The 23,601-nt window shown below is 39.1% G+C and overlaps 1 protein-coding gene across 2 annotated transcripts; it reads right to left on the bottom strand.

Annotated features, from left to right (window-relative positions):
* Positions 1 to 7,397: 7,397 nt before the first annotated feature.
* Positions 7,398 to 22,777, bottom strand: LOC117954435 (polypyrimidine tract-binding protein 2-like). Of its 2 annotated transcripts, XM_034888230.1 has the most exons (17): positions 22,597 to 22,777; positions 21,370 to 21,391; positions 20,977 to 21,028; positions 19,854 to 20,017; positions 19,617 to 19,688; positions 19,431 to 19,502; positions 19,161 to 19,319; positions 18,566 to 18,676; positions 17,737 to 17,905; positions 17,065 to 17,142; positions 15,980 to 16,092; positions 13,392 to 13,425; positions 11,728 to 11,820; positions 11,270 to 11,386; positions 10,770 to 10,869; positions 10,578 to 10,655; positions 7,398 to 10,302 (listed from the first exon to the last, which is right to left on the bottom strand). In XM_034888230.1, exons 1-17 carry the CDS (start codon positions 22,725 to 22,727, stop codon positions 10,173 to 10,175), a joined length of 1,695 nt encoding a protein of 564 aa, XP_034744121.1. In that variant the 5' UTR covers positions 22,728 to 22,777; the 3' UTR covers positions 7,398 to 10,172. The 2 variants fall into 2 exon arrangements, with proteins under 2 accessions (XP_034744121.1, XP_034744122.1); XM_034888231.1 differs by lacking the exon at positions 17,065 to 17,142.
* Positions 22,778 to 23,601: the final 824 nt, after the last annotated feature.

Raw genomic sequence — 23,601 nt, 5'->3', positions numbered from 1 at the left:
AGGTGACTCACAACAATTTCAGCTGTATGAGCTCATAATTCATTTCAAATTAAAGCGTCACACAGTTGCAATGGCTCTCAGTCGCAATTGAATGTGTTGTATACATGTAAGCGTTTCCATGTGTGTATCTTAAAAAGATTTTTTTGATTAATTTGTAATTTATTTCTGAGGCTGATTTTATTTCATTCCATTCAGTTCATCTCCTCATCTAAATCAATAGAGATATGAATCAGCCCTGTGTGGTCTGCAGGGGAAAAATCAATTTCTGTGGAAGGAGATACGAGATCCTGACTGGGCCAGCGTGCGTGTGTGTGTGTGTGTGTGTGTGTGTGTGTGTGTGTGTGTGTGTGTGTGTGTGTGTGTGTGTGCGAGCGTTTGAGACCCGTGAAAAACGATCCAGGGTGTCTGGGGTCCATCCATTTCCAGCAGCGGCTGCTGATGGCACTGTGTCAGCCTATCATATCGTTTAATGACTCTGAAGTCATCACTTACCTCATCCTGACATCAGGAATCGATTGGCTGACTGAGAGAGGGTTGATGGAAAGATGAGTGGCCAGACAGAAGGATGGATGGACAGATGGCGATGGAACTAATCTCATTAAAATAATATGTTCTTTACAGTTAAGTAGTTGTACTTTTTTATTGCCAACTTGCATATATTTAAAGGATGCATGACATGGTGCTCTTTTGATGCTTTCATATAGACCTTAGTGGTCCCCTAATACTGTATCTGGAGTCTCTTTCCCAAAATGCAGCCTTGGTGCAGAATTACCACTGGGGGACCATAGACAGGCTGGGGCAAATCATATTAATGTAAATAATAAAAAAAACTCATAGAGTGAATTTTTCATGCCATTAGACCTTTCAAATATTTGCTCTTTTATCCCATTATGTTTGTTATTCCATTTTATTTTATCATATGTGTGCTGTGTGTGTGATGTTTTGCTGCTGTTACACTGTAATTTTCTGTTTTGGGGATCTATCAGTGGTCTTTGAATTCACTAATCAGCAATACAAATCCTAAAAAGGCAAACAATTAAATATAACTTTTTGTTTACATTTTCCTATCCATGGTGGCTGCATCATGCCCCCTGTACAGGGTGGCAGACTCAAGAAGACACTCTTGACTCGTGAGTCCATGGACATACCCCACTGATTTAGCATTGAACCCTTTTAACATTGTCAAAAAAGCATCAAATTGATGCAGCCCAACCATATATACTAACTTTTATTTTAGTAAATGCATTCTTACTTAGTAGCAAAGTAGTCTTGAACAGCTAAACTCAAACAAGTGGACCCATTGGCCAGCTGTGGTACTGCAAGAAAAAAACACTAAGCTACATCTACACTATGTTTTTATTCTTAAGTGGCACTCAACCCCAAAAATGATCTCTGTCCACACAAACCTCCAGTAGCTGAACTAATCTCTGTCCATTTTAACACAATGCTTATCACATGACCAGTCAGCAAGTCAGGCACCACAATCTTTCTTGAGTTTTGAAGTTGTTAGTCTGACTTCAACAGGCGTTTTTCAGACTTGGAAACTCGTTTTTACGATGTGTCCGACACAACATGAACGCAACTATATACCCTTCTGTTTGTGTGTGTGCAGCTCCTCCTGCTCTCCTTTTCACCCTTTTGCATAATGACCTCCACCTCCTCCCTTCCCTCCCTCCCTCCCTCCCTTCCTCCCACTCTCCCCTCCCCCTTAGCACAGAGGATTGTGTGTGTGAGGAACATGGAGGTATGGAGGGGGAGGAGCAGATCATCCCCAGATCTGTGGATCATCTGCCCCACTGAACACAGATAAACAGGGGAGGGGCTCTGAGGTCATCAGGATTGCTAAATGCTATTGGTCAGCTAAGAGGTCATAGATCTGTACAAGCAGAAATGACTTTTCTTCCCTCCTTCTGTTCTTCATTCCTTCCTTTATGTATCTGAAGCCAATCGCTGCATGCAGTGGATGAAAGTCAGGGAGGCTACCAATCAAACACAGTGCTAACACACGTGGGCACAGACACATATCTAATGTGCATCTGCCGTCCACCTGACACCTGATATGTAATAAAACAGACAGAAAATGCAGCACTACAGGTTGTCTCCAGGACCTTTTTTCAAGGCAAATACTTTGTTTGAGGGTCAGATTTGTTTGTAATTCGTAGCTTTTTCTGTCCCTGTGTAGTCTATCATCTGATGTGAAGTACGTCTCCATCTTTTACTTTGCTTTTTCCCCTTGATTCAGTACTTGCATTTCTCTTGTCTGAGTTCAGATTGGTCATGTCCTTCACAAATTCCCACCATTTATCTCCAGTTCTTAGTTGAAAAGGTTTCTCTGACTCCTAGACTATGTTAACCTCGAGCTTCCCTAGTTCCCCCTTTAGTTATCTTTGAATGGCTCTCATTTCCATAGTATTGTTGTTCTAAAAGAATTGTCCCTTTGCTCTCAGGCGTGATTTAGTCTTTGAAGTTTGGGTATATCCTGATGGTCCTTTTTGGCACTGCAGACACAGAAAAGGTTGGGTCATAAAACAGAGGACTTTCAAGTGTGGGAGTGGAGTTTGTGTCCCTTTAAAAACAGAACTTTTACCCAGGAAATGTAATGTGTTTGTGTCCCAGGATGACTAACCACAACTTTTTTTTTCTAGTATTTACTAGTTGTTTCAGTGCCTAAACGTAACTGTCATTGCTGCATGATGGTAACTTTTTACTGGCAAAATTGAACTGCATCAGCCGCTGAAAGGACCCTCACCTCACATGCACTGTGCCCAGCTCAAAGCCATATTTTGTTGGCTCAACTCAAATGCAACGGCCTCTGATACGACTGGCATCTCAAAGTGACCGGTACCCGGCTGACCAGTAACCTTTTGCTAACTGTAACTGTAAATACCGCTAAACGTACCTGTTATGTGAGTTGTTGTCCCATGACCAGCCGGTAGTGGCCCATTTCGTGGGATCTCATACAAGTTGTTGTGAATAACTTTTTGTACAATATCATACGAAACCGTTCATGAGAATGCGTTGCCATGTGTTACAACCAGGTACAATACCAATGCCCATTCTAGATTCATTTTGAATTTAACCAATACCTGTTTTAAGAACAAGCACACTTCAATGGTTTTGTGTTGAAAGAGGAAGTTGCTTTAGAAATAAAGCATATAGAGCTGGACTTGACTGAGTCCTGGACTTGGTTGAGTCCAGCACTAGCCTATTGGTCTCTAATATTTGGGGAGACCAATGGACAAGTTTGAGATAATAGAATATCAGCTCATAACTGATTGGGTCAACTCACATAAAGCTTTGTAGCCTCGTTATATTGTGATCTGATTTGAATGACTTAACAGTAGAGGTGGGCTGTCAGGGCAAAACAAGGCTTCTCTGCTGGCCAAAAGATTGTCAGAATCCGAAAATTATATATTTGTATAATCAGCCTATATACAGTAGCCTATACCGTAATCATTCATTTCATATATATTTTACAAAGTCTATTATCATAATTTTATTGCAACTCTCTCCCTAGGTTGTGCAGCTTCCAGTGCGTTTTATAAATCAGAGCTTTTATCCAATCATATTTCCCCCTGTGTTGTCTCACTGAGGCCTTGTTGATTGTCATATTGTTAAGCCAATACAATTTCAAGTTTGACCTACTGGGCGTGTTCTTTGACAGGCCAAAGTCCAGCCTCCTACTTCGGCATTTTTCGGACACGTTAGGACGGTGGCCGAGAAGCCAAACTAGCTAGCGTCAGGTAGCCGTAGCAGTAACGTTAGTTCAAGTTCAATTTGAGTTTTATAAAGTTACATTTCATGAAAGAAAGGTGGATGTACTTTTTCTTCAAATGCTGAGCAGCTTTTGGTAAGTTTAATTGCTGTTTCTGCATTTCAGTGAAATGATTTTACTAGCTATTACTGCTTGCTTTAGATATAGTGCTACGTGGTGCCTGTGTTTTAGGTTGGAGCAGTGAGCGTGTTGACCATGGTGGGGGCATGTGTGTGTTGTTGAGCCCATAGACCGTTAAAATAATTTTATTTTAACGGTCTATGGTTGAGCCCCGGCAGCTTGGCTCGAAGCCAGCTGATCGCTGATTGTGTAATTAGTGTTTTTGATTGTTTTGTGGTGGTTGTATAAGTAAATGTGACCGGATGTTGTGGGGTTGTTTTTTTCCTTTGGTAATTAGATTAATTTTGACTATATGTGATGCAGCATCTTCCTGCCATACAGCGTAAAAGTGATGGCTTCACTTTTCACTTTTAGTCACTGTGCATTTATGTCTCACAAAACTCACAATCTAGGTGTTGAGCCTTGTGTTAAATTACTTTATTTCACATAGTCATGGTGAGGTTGTTCAAAGGTGGTTTAGGTCTAATTGCTGATAAAGTACTGAAGGCCAATGTGTAAAATACATGGCCCGCGTCACAGCTTAATAAAATTGTGTCACAGAACCAACAGACTGATGAAAATATTAAAACCACAACGCAAAAAAGCATTTTGTTGAGGATTCTTCCAGGGCCAAGCAATGGAAAGCTGGAGCTTGGTGACATTTACCTCTGAGCTGCAGGTTGGAAGTTAGCTGCTGGTAGCTAGCTGCTGGTAGCTAGCTGCTGGTAGCTGACTGCTGGTAGCTAGCTGCCGGTAGCTGACTGCTGGTAGCTAGCTGCTGGTAGCTGACTGCTGGTAGCTAGCTGCCGGTAGCTAGCTGCTCGTATTTTTAAAGTTAAATGAACCCAGAATAAAATGAATACAGTAATCACCAGCTTGTGCCAACATAAGTAAATAAAAAGCATACTATTACCATTATCAGTGCATGTGTAACAGCGCTGTTTGTGAGTGTATGTTAGCAACAGGGAAATGGAAATTTAAAGAATTGAATAAAAATATATCTTAAAAATCTTGGGGGCAATTTCTGCACAGTGATCACTTTTTTAGCGGCACTCTGAGATTGTTTTGGGGACTATTTGCCCTTAATCCCCTTAATTAGTGTAAATGCCATGGTCTCAGTCAAAGACCAAAAATGAACCGTCAGTGTGTGTTTTCAAACTGGAAACAGGTGAAAATGAGCAGTCCACAGAGCTAAGGACCTCCAACATGGCCGCCAGTGTTACAGCTGAATGCCTCCTGTAGAGTTCAATAGAGCAGCACCTGGTTTAAAGCTCCATCCACCATCTGTGTGAGACAACAGTTGCCCGATGATCTCATCCTGGACACACAGTTGCTCTCACTGTAACTCTATCCCCCTTTATTCTTGTGTGTGTGTGTGGGTGTGGGTGTGTGTGTGTGGGTGTGTCCATGCTAGGTCATATAGTAAGGGCTCAGTTATAAAACATTGTAAGAGATGACACTGACAACAGATTACACTTTTATATTTGAGTCTCCTTTCACAGGAACTTTACTCCTGTCCGTAACTTGAACTCAGTACCCTGATATTTTGTATCCTTTTTATACTTTTTCTTAGTGATACAGGTGTTTCAGATGACTTCTCTTTTCTCATTATCGTTTCACTATAAAATTCTTCTAATTCCATAATCCTGTAGAATGTTACACTGAGTTTCAGATGTCCTACTCTGCAGACAGAAGGGGGCAGGATACAGGACTTGGCTCACACTGACCTCTGGTGGATTACAGGTGAACTGCAACAGTGCGTTTAGAATCCTAACGTTTATGACCAAGTTGGTTTTCATGTATAAGGAGTTTGCGTTGGTGTTTGGTGCATAAATAAACATAGTAGGAGAAGATGAAAGAAAAACTGACAATAAAATAAATATGTACAATATATCTGTTTTAAAGATGAGAGCTGAACAATGTTGTCCAGGAATGTGCAAAATATTGTCCAAGGAATGTGAAAAGGTTAAGAGTATAACAATAGAGACTATGTGCAATGTAGAGAGATGATAATCCTAAAGATGTCAAACACAATGTCTCGGTTTTAGGGGCTTGGAAACACAAATACATTAGTTTTCAAACGAAAACAACAGAGTGGGGTGGCTGCGTTGCGGGGGTTCTGTCCTTGCAGAGCTTGTTAATGGGATGTGACATCATTGTGGCAGGGGGATAAGGTTGCCTCTGAGATGGAGAGGCCCCGGCCTTTGCTGTGGTGGGGGATGGTGTCAGGACTGTCCCATTGTCTTTCAAAACATTGTTTTCAATGAGCTGTATTCATCCAGACTGCTGGGAGCAGCCCTGAAAACATCTGTCAATCCAGTGCTAGCACGCATGAAGATCCAACATAGTTTTGCTGTTTCATTTCTTAGATGTTCTCACAACATAAGCACCTCTATCTAGATCTGAGAAAAATTCACACATTTGTTTTAAAGAATGACAAAATGCATCTTGTTTATTAAAACTTGTATTAATTCACATGGATGTGCTGTTTAGATGGTGAAACGGCCCCTTTGTTTACATTTGAATCATGAAATGTGCATGTAAAGGGAGATTAGATGGATTTCCAATCTACGCAATCTCGCCTGAAGCTTATCATGTCTTATCTGTCATTCTTTGTGCTATGACAACATCAAAGTCAACGTTATTGTCAATTCTGCCATATGTGCAAGATAAAAACCTAGGCCTTACTGGTTCTAAAGTATCCCACTTGAGTCCCCTAACATTTAGAAAATCTGTTCATCTTTGGTAGCCTACAAACATAAATTATGAACATAGTGTCACATGAAACCGGTGCAGTATAGAGCCTTGTTTGAAGCAGAGATTTTAGCAATTCAGAAAGAATCTGCATTTGTATTGGGGGTTCTGCTGGGATTCAAGAGGAAAAACAGGAGCACGTGACTCAAACCAGGGTGTTTTGAGCAAAAATGATCACTTAAATGGGACACAGGATGTAATAGACACTGTCGCTACAAAGCTGTGAGAAATGCTTAAATCTAAGTGTCTCTAGTATAAACTACAGCTTCTGTTGTTGGACTATACTGTAAAAATACACTAAATACTTCATTACTTTGGGGCAGTGTCCTCATTACAAAAAAACGTAACCTTTTGAGTTGGCGTAAGATAAAAAGTCTCTGATGGGCTTTTTTAGATGATGCAGAGCAGTTTGTTGTCCCATTTCAGAGTGGAGGAGATCGTTGTTCCTAAAAACAGGCAGCTTTAAAATCGACGGCCGAAACAGTACTTTAAAGTTGGTAATCAGGTTAAGGCCTTGCCATATCACTCCATCATTGGCCTTAAGCTTATAAGGTACAAGCGTTTTTTACTTTTCCGTCCAAATGGATCCTGCTCGAGAGTGAGCTAACTCTTTTGTTGAGAAGCCCGTTTACAAAACGTCTTACTGCAGGTTATGTTGTAGTTTGTGTTGTAGTTTGAACATGCGTTCTGCTTAAATATCTCAGCAGGAACGTAGGCAGAACAGCTGAAAGAGGGAAATGTTGAGAGAAGTGAGAGCAGAGAGACAGAATTGAACAGAGTGAGAGGAGTTTATTGATAGGCAGGATACAGATGAGAGCAGAGGCCTGAACCTAATCCGAACACAAACACACACTTTAATTTGGGCTGGTTTGTAGAAAAGATGTTTAATTTAGGCTAATCTGAAATTTTACCACAAAAGAACAGTCTCTTAAAAAAAACTGCAGCTGTAAGAACCAGAGATGAGTGAAAAATAAAAACCCACTCTGAAGAAGACCTTAGTTGAAACAGTGACCCAGTTTTCTGTACATCTCATGTTAAACAGAGGACTGGGAAAATGAGGTTCACTTCATTCTTCATCAAAAAGAATTAACAAAATAATCCGTTTTCTACAGGTTTACAACAAACAAATCTGTATAAAGACAACAGATCAAACCCGACCACAAACTAAAGGCACATGTACTTTGGTCCCATCAGGCCTCCTCCAAAAATCTGAGACCAAGACCAGAATCACATGTTGAAACCTTGTCCAGACAGACAGCATTAGCATGCATCCTGTGTATGTACCAACTCACAGCCTAGTTTTTAAAAGAGAGGGATGGGATTTAAACTGGAAATTTCCAGGTGGCTCTATTCATCAGTAAAAGCTCCACCTTTGCATCCTCATTATTACATGTCAAATTGTTACTATTAAAGAAAATTATAGTGTCTTCAATTTTCCTCACAATTATCATTAGCCTAGAATTATTTCTACTTTTCAAGAATGCCTAAAATACGTTCATTATGATGAACTTTCTGCATTCAAATCCTGTATAAACAGCTTCGACAGGATTGTTCAGCTATGGGAATAACGACAAAGTGTGCCAGTTAAAGGAAAACTGCCTTTTGAAATTTAGAAATCACGACACACAAGTAGTTCTTTCTATTTCTTTTGAGGATTTCTGGGTTCTGAAGTCCTCAAAATGTAGTTCCATCTGGTATTTAAACTACATTTAAGGTGATTTCCGTGTAGTGCAGCAAAATTGTTAAAGCTGCAAGCTGGTTTACTGTAGGTTGCCAACAAGCCTACATAGTAGAAAATTGGATGCTGGTAATGTAAAACCTACATTGCAGATGGGAAGAGAACAGCATAAATCATCTCTTATGCCTGTACCTTGGAAACAAATGTTTTTTTTTCATTTTGAATGCACCAAAGTGCAGGAAGGAATCAGCCCAACTGAGAATGTGTCAGAAACTGCACGGTTCAAAAGACCTCTTCAAATGATTGACAACATGGCAGTGATGAATCTGTTGTGACAGATGTTGAGTTACTAACACAAAGAAGGGTGAGTGGCTGTACGGACAATGGCTGGTTGTTTGGGGTTCAAATTGGCATTTGCTTGGGAACGCATAAGAATGGATAGGTAGTTCAAGTAGCGACACAATGTATAGAAAAATAACAATCACTAACTACAGGAACCCATTCTTCAAAAGAAAATCAAAAGGAAGAGACTACTTAACCTGCCATATTAACACGTGCTCGCTGAGTAGGGGAAAAAAAAGCTATTATTAATTGCAACGCTACAGATTTAAAAACTAAAACTTCACAGCTTTGAAAAGTAAAAGCAGTGTTTTACTGTTTTCTCTGGTAGGTTTCATATCCGTTTTACCCATTGTCGTAGAATGAACAGTTAACTGTTTGCCGTGGTCACTGGACTAATTCAAAAGAAAATGGCGATTGTTGTTTGCAGTTATGGTGGCGACGCATTTCCGTGTGGCCGTAAGGTGTCACACTCACTAGTTTGAGAACTCAGTTTTCTTGATGACTTACCAATAAAAATGTGAAGCAATTAAATCCAACAATGCTGAATTCTGACAAAGGTGAACCTGAATGCACCATGGTGTCCCTGTTTGCTCCCACACAATGGATTTTAAAGTGGAGATTTCCATGGTTTTAACGCTGACCCGCATTACTGATGGCTGTGGTTTAGTGTGATCACAAATGTGCACCTGGCGCCACACCCTTAAGCTTGATTTATAGGTCGGCGAAGGCTCCATGCAGAGCTTTCACCGCAGCCTATGTCAGCGGCCTGAAGTTTATACTTGTGCGTTGATTCAGCATGTGTCTGTGTGGAGAGTGTGTGATCGAGGGAGAGAGAGAGAGATGGTGATTCCCTTTCGGAGCGAGTAGTGACTCTAGAGGCATAGTGAGAGCAACAAAGTGTCTCCTGTGCTTTCTAACAACGATGGAAAATCTGTAGCAGGACAAGTTAACCCTCTCCTTGATTTCATGTTTATGCACAGGGAGAAACAGGAAATGAGTAGGGGAGAATGTAACGCTAACGAGCCACAGCTGAGCGACGTGTTGTTAAAGTTTAAGAGATGCACGCCGGACTACGGCGTAGTTTGTGTCTCTGCGTACCTACGTACGTAGCCACGGCATAGATTTGACGCAGAGGCATAAATTACGCTTTAGTGCACTCACTCACTCTGGAGTAATCTTTACTGCAGCAAGGGGAGAAGTTGAACCACAGGAGACAAACAAACGCTGTTTTCTGCTGGTGTTGAGTTGCTCTTTGAGATGTCATAGTCAGGAATCTGTAAACTTTGCAAACTGCCTTTAGGCCACAACAGATGTATGCATTGCTATATTTTAACTGAAAACTATTTCTAATGTTTTACTTTGAAGCGTTGCATTTACATTTCAGTGACAGAATATGTTCTACAAATTCATTAAAGATCTGGGGATAGCACAGAAGAGGTTAACAGAAAACATTGAAAAGAAAACAAAGGATAGGGACTTCCTTGCTCATCATAGATCTTAAGATTTCGGAGTCAGATTTGAGGGTTAGATGGTAGACTTTGAAAAGGAAACTTTCAGGTGATGATTCCCTCCCATGTCATAGTTGTGAAGGTCCATCAGAGTCTGGATCGCTTCCTCTACTGACGTCATCTGGATCAAGGCCATCTTACGGTCCCTGATCATGAAAGAGCAGAGAGAGTTGATACTATGGAAAGAAAACCTATCTCGTTTGTCTAAATGTACTTCCTGGGTCAGCCTAGAGCATAACAAGCACCTTTTATGCACAAGGTACAGAATATATTATAAAAGTAGGTGGTTAGATTATATCCTTTTCATTCTTACAAGCAAAAATTGCTAAATGATCAAAGAAATATATAAAACATTTAAAGCATTTTTTCACGTTAGATATGTGCAGTGTCATTAAGAGCTTGATATTAAAGTGCTCCTTACTGGAAGAACTTGAAGGCCTTAACAGTTCCTCCACTGTTAGAGAACAGAAGGCGTAGTTCATCCTCTTCAAGTCCATCCCTGGACATGCAAAAACAAACTGTTATTGTCTTAAAGTAGAGTAGCATGAAACCAAACTATTTGCTGGACTAAGACAAAAAGAACGTTGATTGATATGTGTAGTGGTTGTATTACCGGACATTGGAGAGGTGAAGTGTTGCAGAGGGAGGAAAGATGTTCTGAAAGTTTTTGGATCCTGGTTTCTTAAAGCGATGGAGTGGTGAGCCAGAGAAATCTGTCCAACAAAAGCAAAACATTGACATAGTGAGAAATTATCTAATGTAACAAAAACATCTGAATGTATTGCTATTATTATAACTTTGGAACTGCTTGACTTCTACACAGATAATTATTTTTTCACGATTACGGATCACTTTCCGCGTGCATAGAAAGAAATGCACGGTAAAGGTCAATGCTCTGACTGAGGTTAAATATGTCTGATTATTTTTTGAATATTTTACAGGAAAGGCTTTATACTATATTTATTCAAAAGACTTTTCATGGACCTTTGAATTTTTCATCTGAATCCTGTTGCTGACTAAACAATTCAATATACATCACAACTACTAAATGCATAATAAGTAATTTCGAAAGCTATAAACAAGCTCTTCTCCAGGGAGCAGAAAACCTCTTACCTTTAGTTAGTAGCTGGTCATCCAACCCTTCTCTCGGCAAAGCCACAGTCTGATGTTTAGACAGTGTCACTCTCATTACTTTGCCAAACACTTTTTGACCATTCAAGTGGCTCATAGCTGCAGATGAGAAAATATGGGCAGTGGTAAGTCTAAAAGCTTGACAGCATTTCCACATTTAATGATACAGTAGATCAGGCAGCAATGTGAGATATGCATTATTCATTTCACAGCATGGCTAGGCTGAGAAGCACATTGATTTATTGACTTTTTATTTTAGTTTTTTGGAATTTCTTTTCAAAATGCGATATACATTTGAAAAATACCCAGACCAGTGGACCCAACCAGTATGCATATCAGAACAATCACTTCTGAATTTGATATGTAAAATCATCATGTCTTGATTAATGATAGTTTACAGTTCAGTAGCAGTGATTGACATTGCTGTTATAAGAACTCACCCAGCTGAGCCTGGTTGCCATCAGACAACTGTATCAGAGCACTGTCCTTCTTGTTGTAGAGGATCTTCACCCTCTGGACATCACCATAGACTCCTGAAGGTAGGCAGAGAGCGAGAGAGACAGACCAAGAGAGGAAATGAGAGCAAGAGAGAAGGGTAGAGTAGATTAGGAGGACAGAACAGACAGAGCAGGAGAGATGGAGCCGATAAGGAGAGGAGAGGTGTGAAGGATGGAAGGAATAAAGTTAGTGCTAGAAAGACAAATGAAAAGAAAAGATGGAATCTTCCCATTGAAACTCAAAACACTGTATATAGAGTGGGGTTTAATGTTTTGACTGTCGACCAGTGAGACTGCTCAGCTGAGCTTTACCATTGACATACACCTGAAACTGTTTGGCACGTGGCAGAGGGGTGATTCAGAAATCCGGCTTGCAGCTTGGGGATTAAAAATGTAGGGGGAAAAATATACCTTATACAAAACCTTTTCAAAGAAATTGACTGTCTTATAACATGTTTTATAGATAAACGTCAAAGTAAATGTAGAAAGAAGACCTCTTTAGGCCTTATATGCAGATTATTTAAGACTTGAAAAATATCTGTGGCTATCCTGGAGCAGCTAAAATGGGTTCAATGAGGTCTGGACAACATTTTAAATATTAATGCGCTGGTAGACAGTCTAATACGTCCATTATAAAGTGCCTAGTTTAGAAGACTGAGTGACGTGCAATCCCAATTGCAAAGTTGTCGAATGAACTAAAAAGGTGAACTGTGACTGCACTTGATTAATATAAAATCTGGATAAAAAGAAATGCTGATGGTTTAAGAGCTAGAGTGAGTCTTAGTCAGGACACCCAACTGTCATGATCAACTTAAACATTAGTTTGGTGAGAACATCCAACCTACAATAATCCATGTGTCCCTGGCAGATTGGAGGCTCTTGTGTTCTACACAAAACCACAATACACAAAATTAAAATTGCAAATGTTGACTAGATTAATCCAAAACCTGTACTCGACAGTCCATTCACAAAGTCGTGTGTTGTTGCAGAGTGGTATTTTCTTCTTGCGTTTTTGGCCAAGTAGAGTTTTAGTTGTCCTTTTGTCAAGTAACTTATGTAATTAACATGCTACAATTAAACGTTTTCTAACTCACTCTTTGTTAATACTAAATAAGAGCGCAATGATCACGGAAGGCTGTATCGTGTGGATGTGCCAACAATGTTGTCATCAATTAGAATTCCTCACGCGGGGTGACAGAAACTACGTACTCCGGCTTTAAGAATCCAATTAGGTCTTTTGTTGCGCTTATTATTGTTACTATTATTGTTTCACAGCATGATTATAGTTGCAGCTTTTATTGTGAAGCAGCTGCAGGAGATGCTGGCTTCTCCTTCTCCAGATCTTCCATAACACCTGAATGATATATGAGTGTCTTTGTTCTCATCAGTTAAGAAATAAGCTGACCAAACAGACTATCTCCCAGACTCACTTTTCTTTCAATGTAGAGATAAAAGATTTTAACTCTGTAGCGTACAATACGGTAGAGGGAGGCTTGTAGATACAGAAAGATAGAGGAATAGCGTGTCCACGACATTGCTGAAGAAAGTGAACAAAATTGGATTAACAGAGAGAGATATACAGATAGAATAGTAGAGGTTGAACATACCGAAGAGGGTAAAGAGACTTTGAGGCGTGACCATCTTTAGAGAGAGAGACCGCAGAGCAGAGGACAGGAAGAGGAGGAGCAGAGGAGGAGGAAGAGGAGAGACGAAGGTAGAGATCAGACCGCCCAGCGTTGGACGAAGGGGGAGGTGGTGGTTTCCATGATGATGAGGGGTAGAGCAAAGATGGAAGGAGGGATTGGGGGTTGGAGACGGGGTCAAAACAGCAAACCCAAATTGGGGTTAGACCAGAATAAGTAAAGTGAGGAGGGAAGAGAGAAAAAGGAGGTGAAACAAAATTAGGGTAAACGGACATGACAGGGAAGGGTAAAACATTTAAGGATGTATGGCCAAATAAATGTGTAAAGGGAGGAGTAGAGGAGGGAAGAAAGGAGGCAGGGAAGGGAGAAAGGAGGAGAGGACAAAAACCAAAGCAGAGGTCAGTAAACAGAGCATCAGTGGAACATCAATGGAGTCTGAATGATTGCTGGTTCGATTCCAAACACACACACACACTTCTTCCAGTTCTGTTATCGCACACGCATTCCCTGCTGAATTAATTTATCACTGAGGAAAAAGGCTGGGAAAAAAGTAGAAAATAAAACATTTAAGAACAGAAAAATGAATAAAGTGAATGAAAGAGTGAGTTGCAGGAGATATCAAACTAAAGGGGGCAACACCATGAATCAGATGGCCAACCAAATCACATGAGGTTACTGGAGGTAACAGGGGCCAAAAGGACTACGGTCTATGATAGTGGTAGATTAGGCTGACAGAGACACGTGTAGAGCTTTATGATAAGAACATGGAAATCTCACTTATAACAATATGGGACTTTAAATTTCCACTTAAAAGGTTTGCCAAATGAGGGTCTAAAACACAAGTAGGTTTTTAACCAACCTGAAGTTTGAAGCATGTCTTTTCTTCCTCCTGAAGTGAGGTGTGGGCATGCGCTAACGTGCAAGCTGCCTGTTGCAGTGCTCCGCCACTGGCGCTTATGTGACACAGAGTTTCCCTTCGGTGATCAAAAAAGTATTTCTGAATCTGATTATTGCCACACCACTTATCAGCTAAACTAAACTTTTTCTCTTGTCCAGTTCAATTGCAGCCATGCTTTAAATGAAGGAATGAATTTCTGCATTTTAACCCATCCTAGTATTAGGGTTATTGGTATTAGATACATCATACAGCATATGGGGAGCAGCTTGGGGTTCAGTGTCTCCTACCTTGTGGTTATGGGACAACCGCATCCGAGACACAAGCCATCCAATCAAAAATACTACTTATGCAACTAGACTTAAATAGTCAGAAAGTTTAGTCTCTGTGTGTATGCTATCTGGAAAGAGGGTAAGTGTACTGCATGAAACTGACTAAAAATCTGACCTTAGATGTTACTCCGTCCATTTAATGACAAAGTTGATTTAAGGATGAACAAGTGACTGAAAAACTAGCTCCTGGATTCAACATGAACAACAGGCACACCACATTCAACCACTACCTAGCAACCAGATTGTATTTATCACACTCAAGTGTGTGCAGAAGCTGCGGCTCTCAAGTTGATCAGTCACTGGAGAGAACCGTATGCAGCTACTAAACAGCCGAGATACAGCTGTATCAGACTTTACTGGAAGGGGACAGAAGTGTGAAAACCATCACTCCACTATGTGGACCATCTCAACAAGGAGAGGGACAAAGACGGACAGAGAGAGAAGAAATCTGACAGAGAGATGTAACACACAGAGACAGATACTGTAGGTATAGAGATTCAGATGAAAGAGTAGGTGCATATTTATAATTGCAGAAGAAACTGAAAATTGACAGAAGAAACTGACATCTAAGATAAAAGAAAACAAGTATGTAGCTGGTCAGTTTAGAGAAAACCACACAGCGTCAAAAACACAACAGAACTTTTTTACTTCTGAGTAAAACAGAATGTGCGAATTAAAGTTTAGGACCTGTGACAGTCTATGGAGCACACACAAGTACATGCACGGTTAAAATTGAGTTTTCAGTGTGCAGTAAAAAGTAATAACGATATCAGCCATTTTTAAGATATTTGAATACTGAATTGTATGTTGACACTTGGTCGCAATGATTAATCAATCGATTAGTTGTAAACTATTTTCATAATCAAATCGGTTATTGTTTTAAGATAAAGAGTCAATTCTTTGATTCCAGCTTCTTAAATGTTAGTATTTTGTACTCTTATGACTTTAAACTGAATACCTTTGAGTTGTGGACAAGATAAGACATTTGAGGATGCCATGCTGGGCTTTGAAAAACACGTATCGACATTTTATAGACCAATCAACTAATCGATTATTCAAGAAAATGTCAGATTAATCAACAATGAAATCAATTGTTAGTTGCAGCACCCCTGTGTATTACTACACAGACTAGTTCTTGGTGAAAGATGCATGATAAATCCTGCTGTAAAGTGGGCTAAGCTCACATACAACCACACACCCACACAGGAATTCAAACTACTATCAACTCCAAAAAAATCATCCAATACTGTCTGTTAATTAGTTGAAATGAGTGATTTAAAGATGTTGCAAATAGTCATTCACAGTTACGCTTATGGCTAGTGTACCTCTTCATTTAGGTTGGATGCCAACAGGACTCCTGACACTCCGGACCCAGACAGAGCAACACGACCAGCAGCTGCAGCCGCTGCCGCTGCCGCGCTCAGAGGACTGATGGCTCCTGTTAGGACAGCACAAGGCAAAAAAACAGGTCAGAGTCTAACTTGTAATACAGCCAAAAAGTAGATTAAAACCATAATACCAAAAAGACTAAAACTTCAACTGCACAAATAAAAAGGTGAATACTCCCTTCCTAGATTTAAAATAATAGAAATATTGTCAATAGAAATGCATATCATACAACTTTGTTTAACAACGACCCCAAAGTGCTATAGCAAAGCATTCATTCTTAGAAATCTGAATGAAAATAGACATCTTGCATTCATATTATAATGCTCGGTCTCTTCCAACAGATGTTACCTTTTGCAGTCACCTGATTTTTCATTATATTCAAGGCTATTCAATTTGATTATGTGCATGATTTCGCCATACAACAATGGCTCATGAAACATCAATTTTTATGATGACTTCAATACATTTAAGCTAATGGGTAACTTTTAGTACCAATACACACACAGAAAGTAAACTGATTCTCCCCCACAATGGCATTTTTTTCCACCTCAATTTGGAGGCAAGCTGAGAAATAAATATTTATATACTATTATATTTTAGATAATAGAAAAAATACTTTGACTCTGATCTAAATCTCATAACAATTAATTTAGACCAATGAATTCCAGTAGACAAGCAGGGATTAATATAACTTCAGTGGTCCGTCTATTCTTGATAATTAAATTATTCTAACACAGGGAAATACTGTAGGTAATTTAGAAAACTGCATTGTACCCAGTCACTTACAAAAATGATTAAATTCCAGCTAATCATCCATCCTAAAGCCAGTATTTGCCTCATCTGTTAATTTACCGTGATTAAAACAAACCTCTTAAGCCATTGAGTAAAAATCAGCCCTGACACATTCAGACAGCCATAACATGATATGACAAGAAACAGGACAGCAAAATAGCAGAAAACAGCAAAGAGAGTGATGGAAAAACTGAATTTAGGAAAAAGAAGAAAAAAAAAAAATCGGTACCTCCACCCTGCGAGAGGGAAAGAGAAGATGAGTAACCTCCTCCACTAGAGTAGGAAGCTAGCGCTCCAGATGGGGTACCTACAAGACAATGACAACTACATTTATACCACAAAACACTTGTCTAACCTCAGACCAGAGTACAGTAATCACTACAAATCCATCCAGACGGTTAGTAAAATATTAAAACTGTAACAGTGGCTTTTGCTGACAATATTCTCTAAGAACGATATACATTTTAAACTGAGGGATGCAAATTTGTTTAGTAATACCACCAAAACAAAGCTGTGCAATTACAACAACAAAAAAGTTCTTGCTCTCACTGAACTACTGAATGTCTTTTATGTAGTGTTCTCTGGCTATAAAATAAGCCTTCTATAAGATTGCAGACAGCAGGTAGCATACATTAATAGTTTGTTAATCAGTATGCCGTTTACATTAATAGTTCAGTATGTTGTTTAGTTTGTGTTTTTATTTATATCTATCTTATCAATACAATTGCAACTGCTCTTTCCAACAGCGCTTCTATGTGTCTTGTTCTGTATAAGTGAAGTAAAACATGTTTTGGAAATACTGGTTTCCAGTAAATTGCTTTAGTTGTACTACTTAATTGTAGGAATCTCATATCTCATATATCTCTCACATCATGGATGTGGTGTAGATAGGTGTTTATACCCAGTAAAGAATGATCCTTGTTGGTTGACTCTCCATCTCCAGTAGGAAGGTCAGGTCTGGTGTAATCTCGACTCTTATCATTGTTGTATTTGACGTTGAGGTTGACTAGTTTACTGAAGTCTATCCGCAGAGTACAGCATGAATTATAGATGTTCTGTCCGTCCAAAGACTGGAGTAGAAGTAGGGAAAGGGGGAGAAATAGTCATACTGGTGTTTGGCAGGCTATTAAACAGTTATGAATCAGCCAGGCTGATATATTAGTCTATCTCTAATTCCAGGAACAGGGATAAAAAGGTAAGTTGACAGCCTCATTGGAAAGTTGGGCACTAACAGGCAGAATGAGACAGAAGTAAACAAACAAATTGGGACTGTAAATGCAGAAAGGTTATTGTACTACAAATATTGGAAATTAAAATCTGTCACAGTCAAAAGTAAGAAAATTAAAATCTAAATTTGTTTAGACTTTCAACAAGGGATGTTAGTATAAACAGCTTGTGCTATGTCAAACATCAAACCCTTCACCCTGCCTCTTTATTTACTCATTTTATTGCAACAACACAAAAGATGTATATAAATAAAGAAAAACATTTGCCTTCTTTCATCTATGCTACGATTGTTGTTATAATTTCACTGCTTTAAGGGCCAACAGCTAAGACTTAAGAGACATCCCTTATATTATAGTCTAAGCCAATGACACACTGTCAAAGACTCATGAAAGCTGTAATTGTTGAACGTTAACAAAAGAACCAAAGATCTTTCCACCTGAGGATGCTTTATTTTCTACTGGTTGTTGATGTAACGGCCAGAATTTTCATGTGTGTGATCATACCAGTTTAGCTTGCTGTGCATTGACAGGATCGCTGAATTGCAGAAGAGCCTGAAACTGGTTGTTCTTGGTGAAGGTTATAATCTTCATTACCGTCCCAAACTTACTGAAGATCTGGAAGAATCAAATAATTTATAGAGAATAAGACAGAAACATGACCAAGCTTGATTTAAATTACAGTTCACTAAACTTAATTTTAAAGGTGCTCTAAGCGATGTGTGTTTTAGGCTAGAACATTCGTTGTCACAAACAGCAAACATCTCCTCACTATCCGCAAGCTGCCAGTCTCCAGAACACATTGTAAAGTAATGAAGGATGGGGACGGGATGAGGAAGAAGGAGGGGCAAGCTAGTTGAAAAAAATACTTTTAACGTTTACAAGAAGTAACGTCACCCACAAGGCTTAGAGCACCTTTAACATTCTTGTTTAAAGTTATGCAGACACACAATTATTTTGACAATTAGAAGTCAACCAATATCTGCTTTTGAAAGGCCTTATGCTAAATTACATAATTTTTCTCTCTAGGGACGCTGTTTTTTTATACCGGGCTGTGTGTACTAATCTAAATGGAAAAAATAATTAACATGTTCAGTTTTACCTGTTGTAGAACATCCAGTGTCACAGGATAAAACATGTTGTCGATGATAATTCGCAGGACAGGGCTGGGGGGTGGAGCTAGGTCCAAAACCCCCGGGTCAGAGGATGGAGAACTTCCATCCTGAACTGCTGACACGGCCTGCAACACTGCCTGGGCCCTCTGGGTGGAAAGATAAAAAACTATTGGGGAAAGGTAGCAAGTTCTACAGCAGTCTAACCCTGGCTTGTTTGAAGGATAGTGTTTAGTGTACAAAGATATCTATGCGTATACCTGGTTCAGAGCCGAGTCTGTTTTCAGTTCCTTATGGTTAGAGTACTGGATGAAAACAGGAGTGTTTCTGACCTAAATAGAATAAGATCCATAAAACACACAATTCAGTCAGTACCACTTACAACAACAGATTACAGAGATTAGTCATAATGTGGTTTCAGGATTGGACACTGATGTATTTCAGACCTGTGGCGTGACAGCTGTGTAGTAGTTCACCATAGTAATGGCTGCTTCTTCTGTACCCAACTCCAGAAACGCCTGGAAAACACATTGAGCTTTAGCAGACTAACAAATCACCTCTATGACCGTTTCCTGTTTATTAAAAGGAGAATGTTATTTAGTCAAAGCTAAGTGTCATTACAAGACCGTTCTTGTTTCATCTTTTCCAAGTATTTGCTGATATGGAGTTTTGGTATAGTTTACCTGGTTTTTCCCCTTCAGCATTAGTATATTGGTGACCTTTCCAAAAGGCAGCCCCAAAGCAATGACTTCAGTCTCTGACACTTCGTTGGGAAGTTTCCTGATGTGGAGAACTCTAGAGGGAGGGGACTCCTCCAAACGCTGTTTCTTACTGTCGCTGCCATTCGCTGAACATTTACACAAACATTAAATCATTTAATCATCAATCATTTAAATGATCATGACAGAACTTTAGATCACAGAAAAAGTCAGATTAAAGCACTGTGTAAATACCAAAAACTGAATAACTTATCTCAATTAAGCTGCTTTAGTTTTAGGGTAAGATCCCTGGCTCACTGGGACATTTGAAGAGAATAGATCTATCACTAATGTACGTTACACTTGTGCTTTTCCAACAATGAAAAGTCAAAATGTCTGCTGGGAAAACGGCCTTTTGAGTTGTTATTCCATTATTTGGTCAGAAAAACAATTTTGTCCTTGTTCCAGCTTTTCAATTGTTTGGTTGTTGTATTTGTAGTTGTATAGTTTGTCTGTTATTTAAGTGTGTGATTCAGATTTCAGACAAAATATAACTTTTATCACTTTGACCTTTAAAAAAATCTCTCACTTTGTGGACAAATAATTAATCAAGAAAACAACTATTACTTACAATTGTCAACTTGCAGATAAAGGAAGTAAAATTAATTAATGATTCATTTATACAATTTCTACTAAAAAGCAATGCTTTTCTATTTTGTTCTCCATGCCAGTCCATTTCTGACCGTTTTGGCATCCCTACAGGCTTTGACCTTTTTAAATGCCAAAATTAGTTTTGTTGAACTTGTGATTTAGCACATTCGCACTCCTACTTGAGTCCAATACAGCTTTTAATCATATTTAGGGTGTGTTTTTACATGTAACACACAGTAACCTGGTTATTCAGCTCCATTTATGCATGATGTTTTCCAGGTTTCTGATCATTTGTGCAGACATGCGAATCACTCATTTCTGGACCCACTGAGGTTCAGATACCACCCATCAAACACGTTCTGACCACTTCCCTTTGTACTAAAATCATTGTGGATTACATCTTTAACTGATGGTGGTTTGTGTTTACCAATATAATAAAACTTTAGATTGAATTTACCAGTCAAAGAGTTGGGGCTGCTACTGTACATGGTGAGCTCATCTGAGCCTCTCTGGAAAAACAAGAAGAAAAGAAAAAATTAAACTTTAAACATGCGTCAAACAACATACTGTAAAATCTATGTTGCCTTACTGAACTGCAATGCAAACTAACATTTAGCAGCAAACAGATGGAATTACAAGTTACTTCGATGACTTTACTTTGAGTTTAATGAAATTATGTTTTAATTAATTACCATCCCACAAAGTTTAACATATCTAGTAAGGTATTAGATCTATTTACCCACCCTATACTAAATTGTAACTAATTTACATCCATGTGTTAACAACTCCATGTAGACCTAATAAATGCAAATGTGTTTAGGATAATAGAGTAAAAAGTAAGTCTGCTTGCCTTCACACCAACCGCAACATCACTGTTAATGAGGAGAATGCAGGGACATGAAAAAAGAAATGCAAATTATGTTATCTCAAACTCTCAAGAACTTATGTTTATCCTGGATGAAAATGTTGCATGTCACCTTAAGTGTTATATATATATATATATATATATATATATATATATATATATATATATATATATATATACATACATACATACATACATACATACATACATACATACATACATACACACACACACACACACACGCACACACACACACACACATATATAAAACCTGTGACACAATTATGCTGACAGATGCTAAACAACAGTTAAATACCATTATGGAAGCTAACCTGCTTTAAACAAACCCAATACAATCTGAAGACCTAAATAAGCACATTCTTATCTTATTCTAGATATTTGAAACGAGACGCAAATAAGTTTTAAGTAAACACACACACGGCCGTAACCTGGTTTTTGATACATTATTTTGTGGTCTTGTGTGTCCTTTCTGCAAATATGGTATAGTTATTCATGTTTAATTCAACTTTTTCTCATAATGAAATAACGTTGTAGCTATAACGTTTACAATAAGCCGGACAGAGGCGTGTAGCATAGGCTACTGTAAAGCTCCAAACAAAGGACCCCAACTGACAGGTGCACGTACCATGTCGGATATCACACAGTTAATAGATTAGTAACGTTACAATAATGCCACTGGACAATAACGGTGATTGTCCCAATTCATCATATGGAAATTTAACCCACACAGTTCACTCTAGATAACGTTGCGTTACTGTAAAGTTAGCTAGCTAACGTTAGCATTTATTTTTCGCACGAGAAGGTGATATGCTCTCCTGGATTAACGTTATTAATGTTACCACTTGTCAAATAGCTAGCTTCCTAACGTTAACGTTAACTATCATATTGCCAAAGTTAGAAAGCACAGATAATAAAGCATGATCTTGGGTTATGCACGATTCCTTAAAAGCAAGACAACATTGGTCTAACCATACCACAATCCTTGGTGGGTACCTGGTGTTGCTGTCTAATGTTAGCTAGCTAGCTAACGTCGAGCTTCGTGATGTATCTACAGTATCAAGGTTCGCAGCATAGCTAACAGCTAGCATATCTTATTTTTTTAAAATGGGGAACGGTTCATTCTGTCTGTATCACATGCACCTTTTTGGTAAGTGTATCTAGAAGCATAAGTTGGGAGATAAACAAATTTACCCGTCCATTGCAGCTCTTTGTCCTCTTCTGTCTGTTGATATTTCAGCACAATTCGATGCCTGCAAAATGGGCGTTCTTCTTCTTCTTGTCTTGTAATGGCTGTTGGCAACCAGCAGTAACTTTAGACGCATCACCGCCACCTGCTGGTTAGGAGAGTAGCTCAGCGGGCGATGGACTCTAGTTGTTGTTGTTCTCATTATTTTTCTTCTTCTTCTTAATGGGGTTTACCTGTCTTTAACTGTCTATGTTTTTTACGGCAGCCAACATTCAAAAAATTGCATTGCTGCCATCTTTGACAGCCCAGTGTCCTTTAACAATTTAAAAAACAACTTTTCCCATTCCGCTTGACCCTACTTCTAAAATACTTTTTAGAGGCACGTTTTCCAAGCCAATTTCTCACATTTCTCTGAGTAGATCTTGTCTTTGGCTGTCATACTTTCTACAAAAAAACAATACATGTTGCACCGTCTCAGGTTTGTGACATGAACACAGGCCACTCTGGTGATTTCCTAACATGAAGTGCTCTTCAGAAACGTGTGACCAATCCTCATTCTAGAAATAATAACCTCTTCCTTGTAACCTCCCCTCTTTCACAGACATTAACTGATTCAGTTACCCTACTAGATATGGAGAATAGGTGCCTCCCTTTGTTTTCTTGTTTCCAGAGCTGTTGCCATTTTAAAATTGTTCCCTGCCACACAATACTTTTACCCCCCGCCTTGGATAAATCAATGCTGGCTTCCACAGATTCCATATGAGCGGCTTCCTTTGCCAACTTATCAACCTTTTCATTTGTCGCAATACCTACATGAGCTGGGACCCCTACAAATGATATGTTTACCCCTCTCCTTTTCACATCTCTAATTGCCAGAAGAACATCATATACAAGGTCTTGTCAACTTTTTGATGGCCCTTCACCCAATACTATTGATAGTTGACACAGAGTCACTACATATCAACACTTGTGGTCCTGAATCTGCTCAGTCCATCGCACTGCCATCCGGA

The sequence above is a fragment of the Etheostoma cragini genome, chromosome 12, assembly GCF_013103735.1.
Source record: "Etheostoma cragini isolate CJK2018 chromosome 12, CSU_Ecrag_1.0, whole genome shotgun sequence".
In the NCBI taxonomy this organism is placed as follows: Eukaryota; Metazoa; Chordata; class Actinopteri; order Perciformes; family Percidae; genus Etheostoma; species Etheostoma cragini.
This window is presented reverse-complemented; position numbering and strand designations above follow the sequence as displayed.

Coding starts and splice junctions, on each gene's coding strand:
- LOC117954435 (XM_034888230.1), bottom strand. CDS start 22,727: ATGCGTCTAAAGTTACTGCTGGTTGCCAACAGCCATTACAAGACAAGA. Junction 19,689..19,853: donor TGCTGAAGGGGAAAAACCAG/GTAAACTATACC, acceptor TGTGTTTTCCAG/GCGTTTCTGGAGTTGGGTAC. Junction 19,320..19,430: donor CAGACTCGGCTCTGAACCAG/GTATACGCATAG, acceptor CTTTCCACCCAG/AGGGCCCAGGCAGTGTTGCA.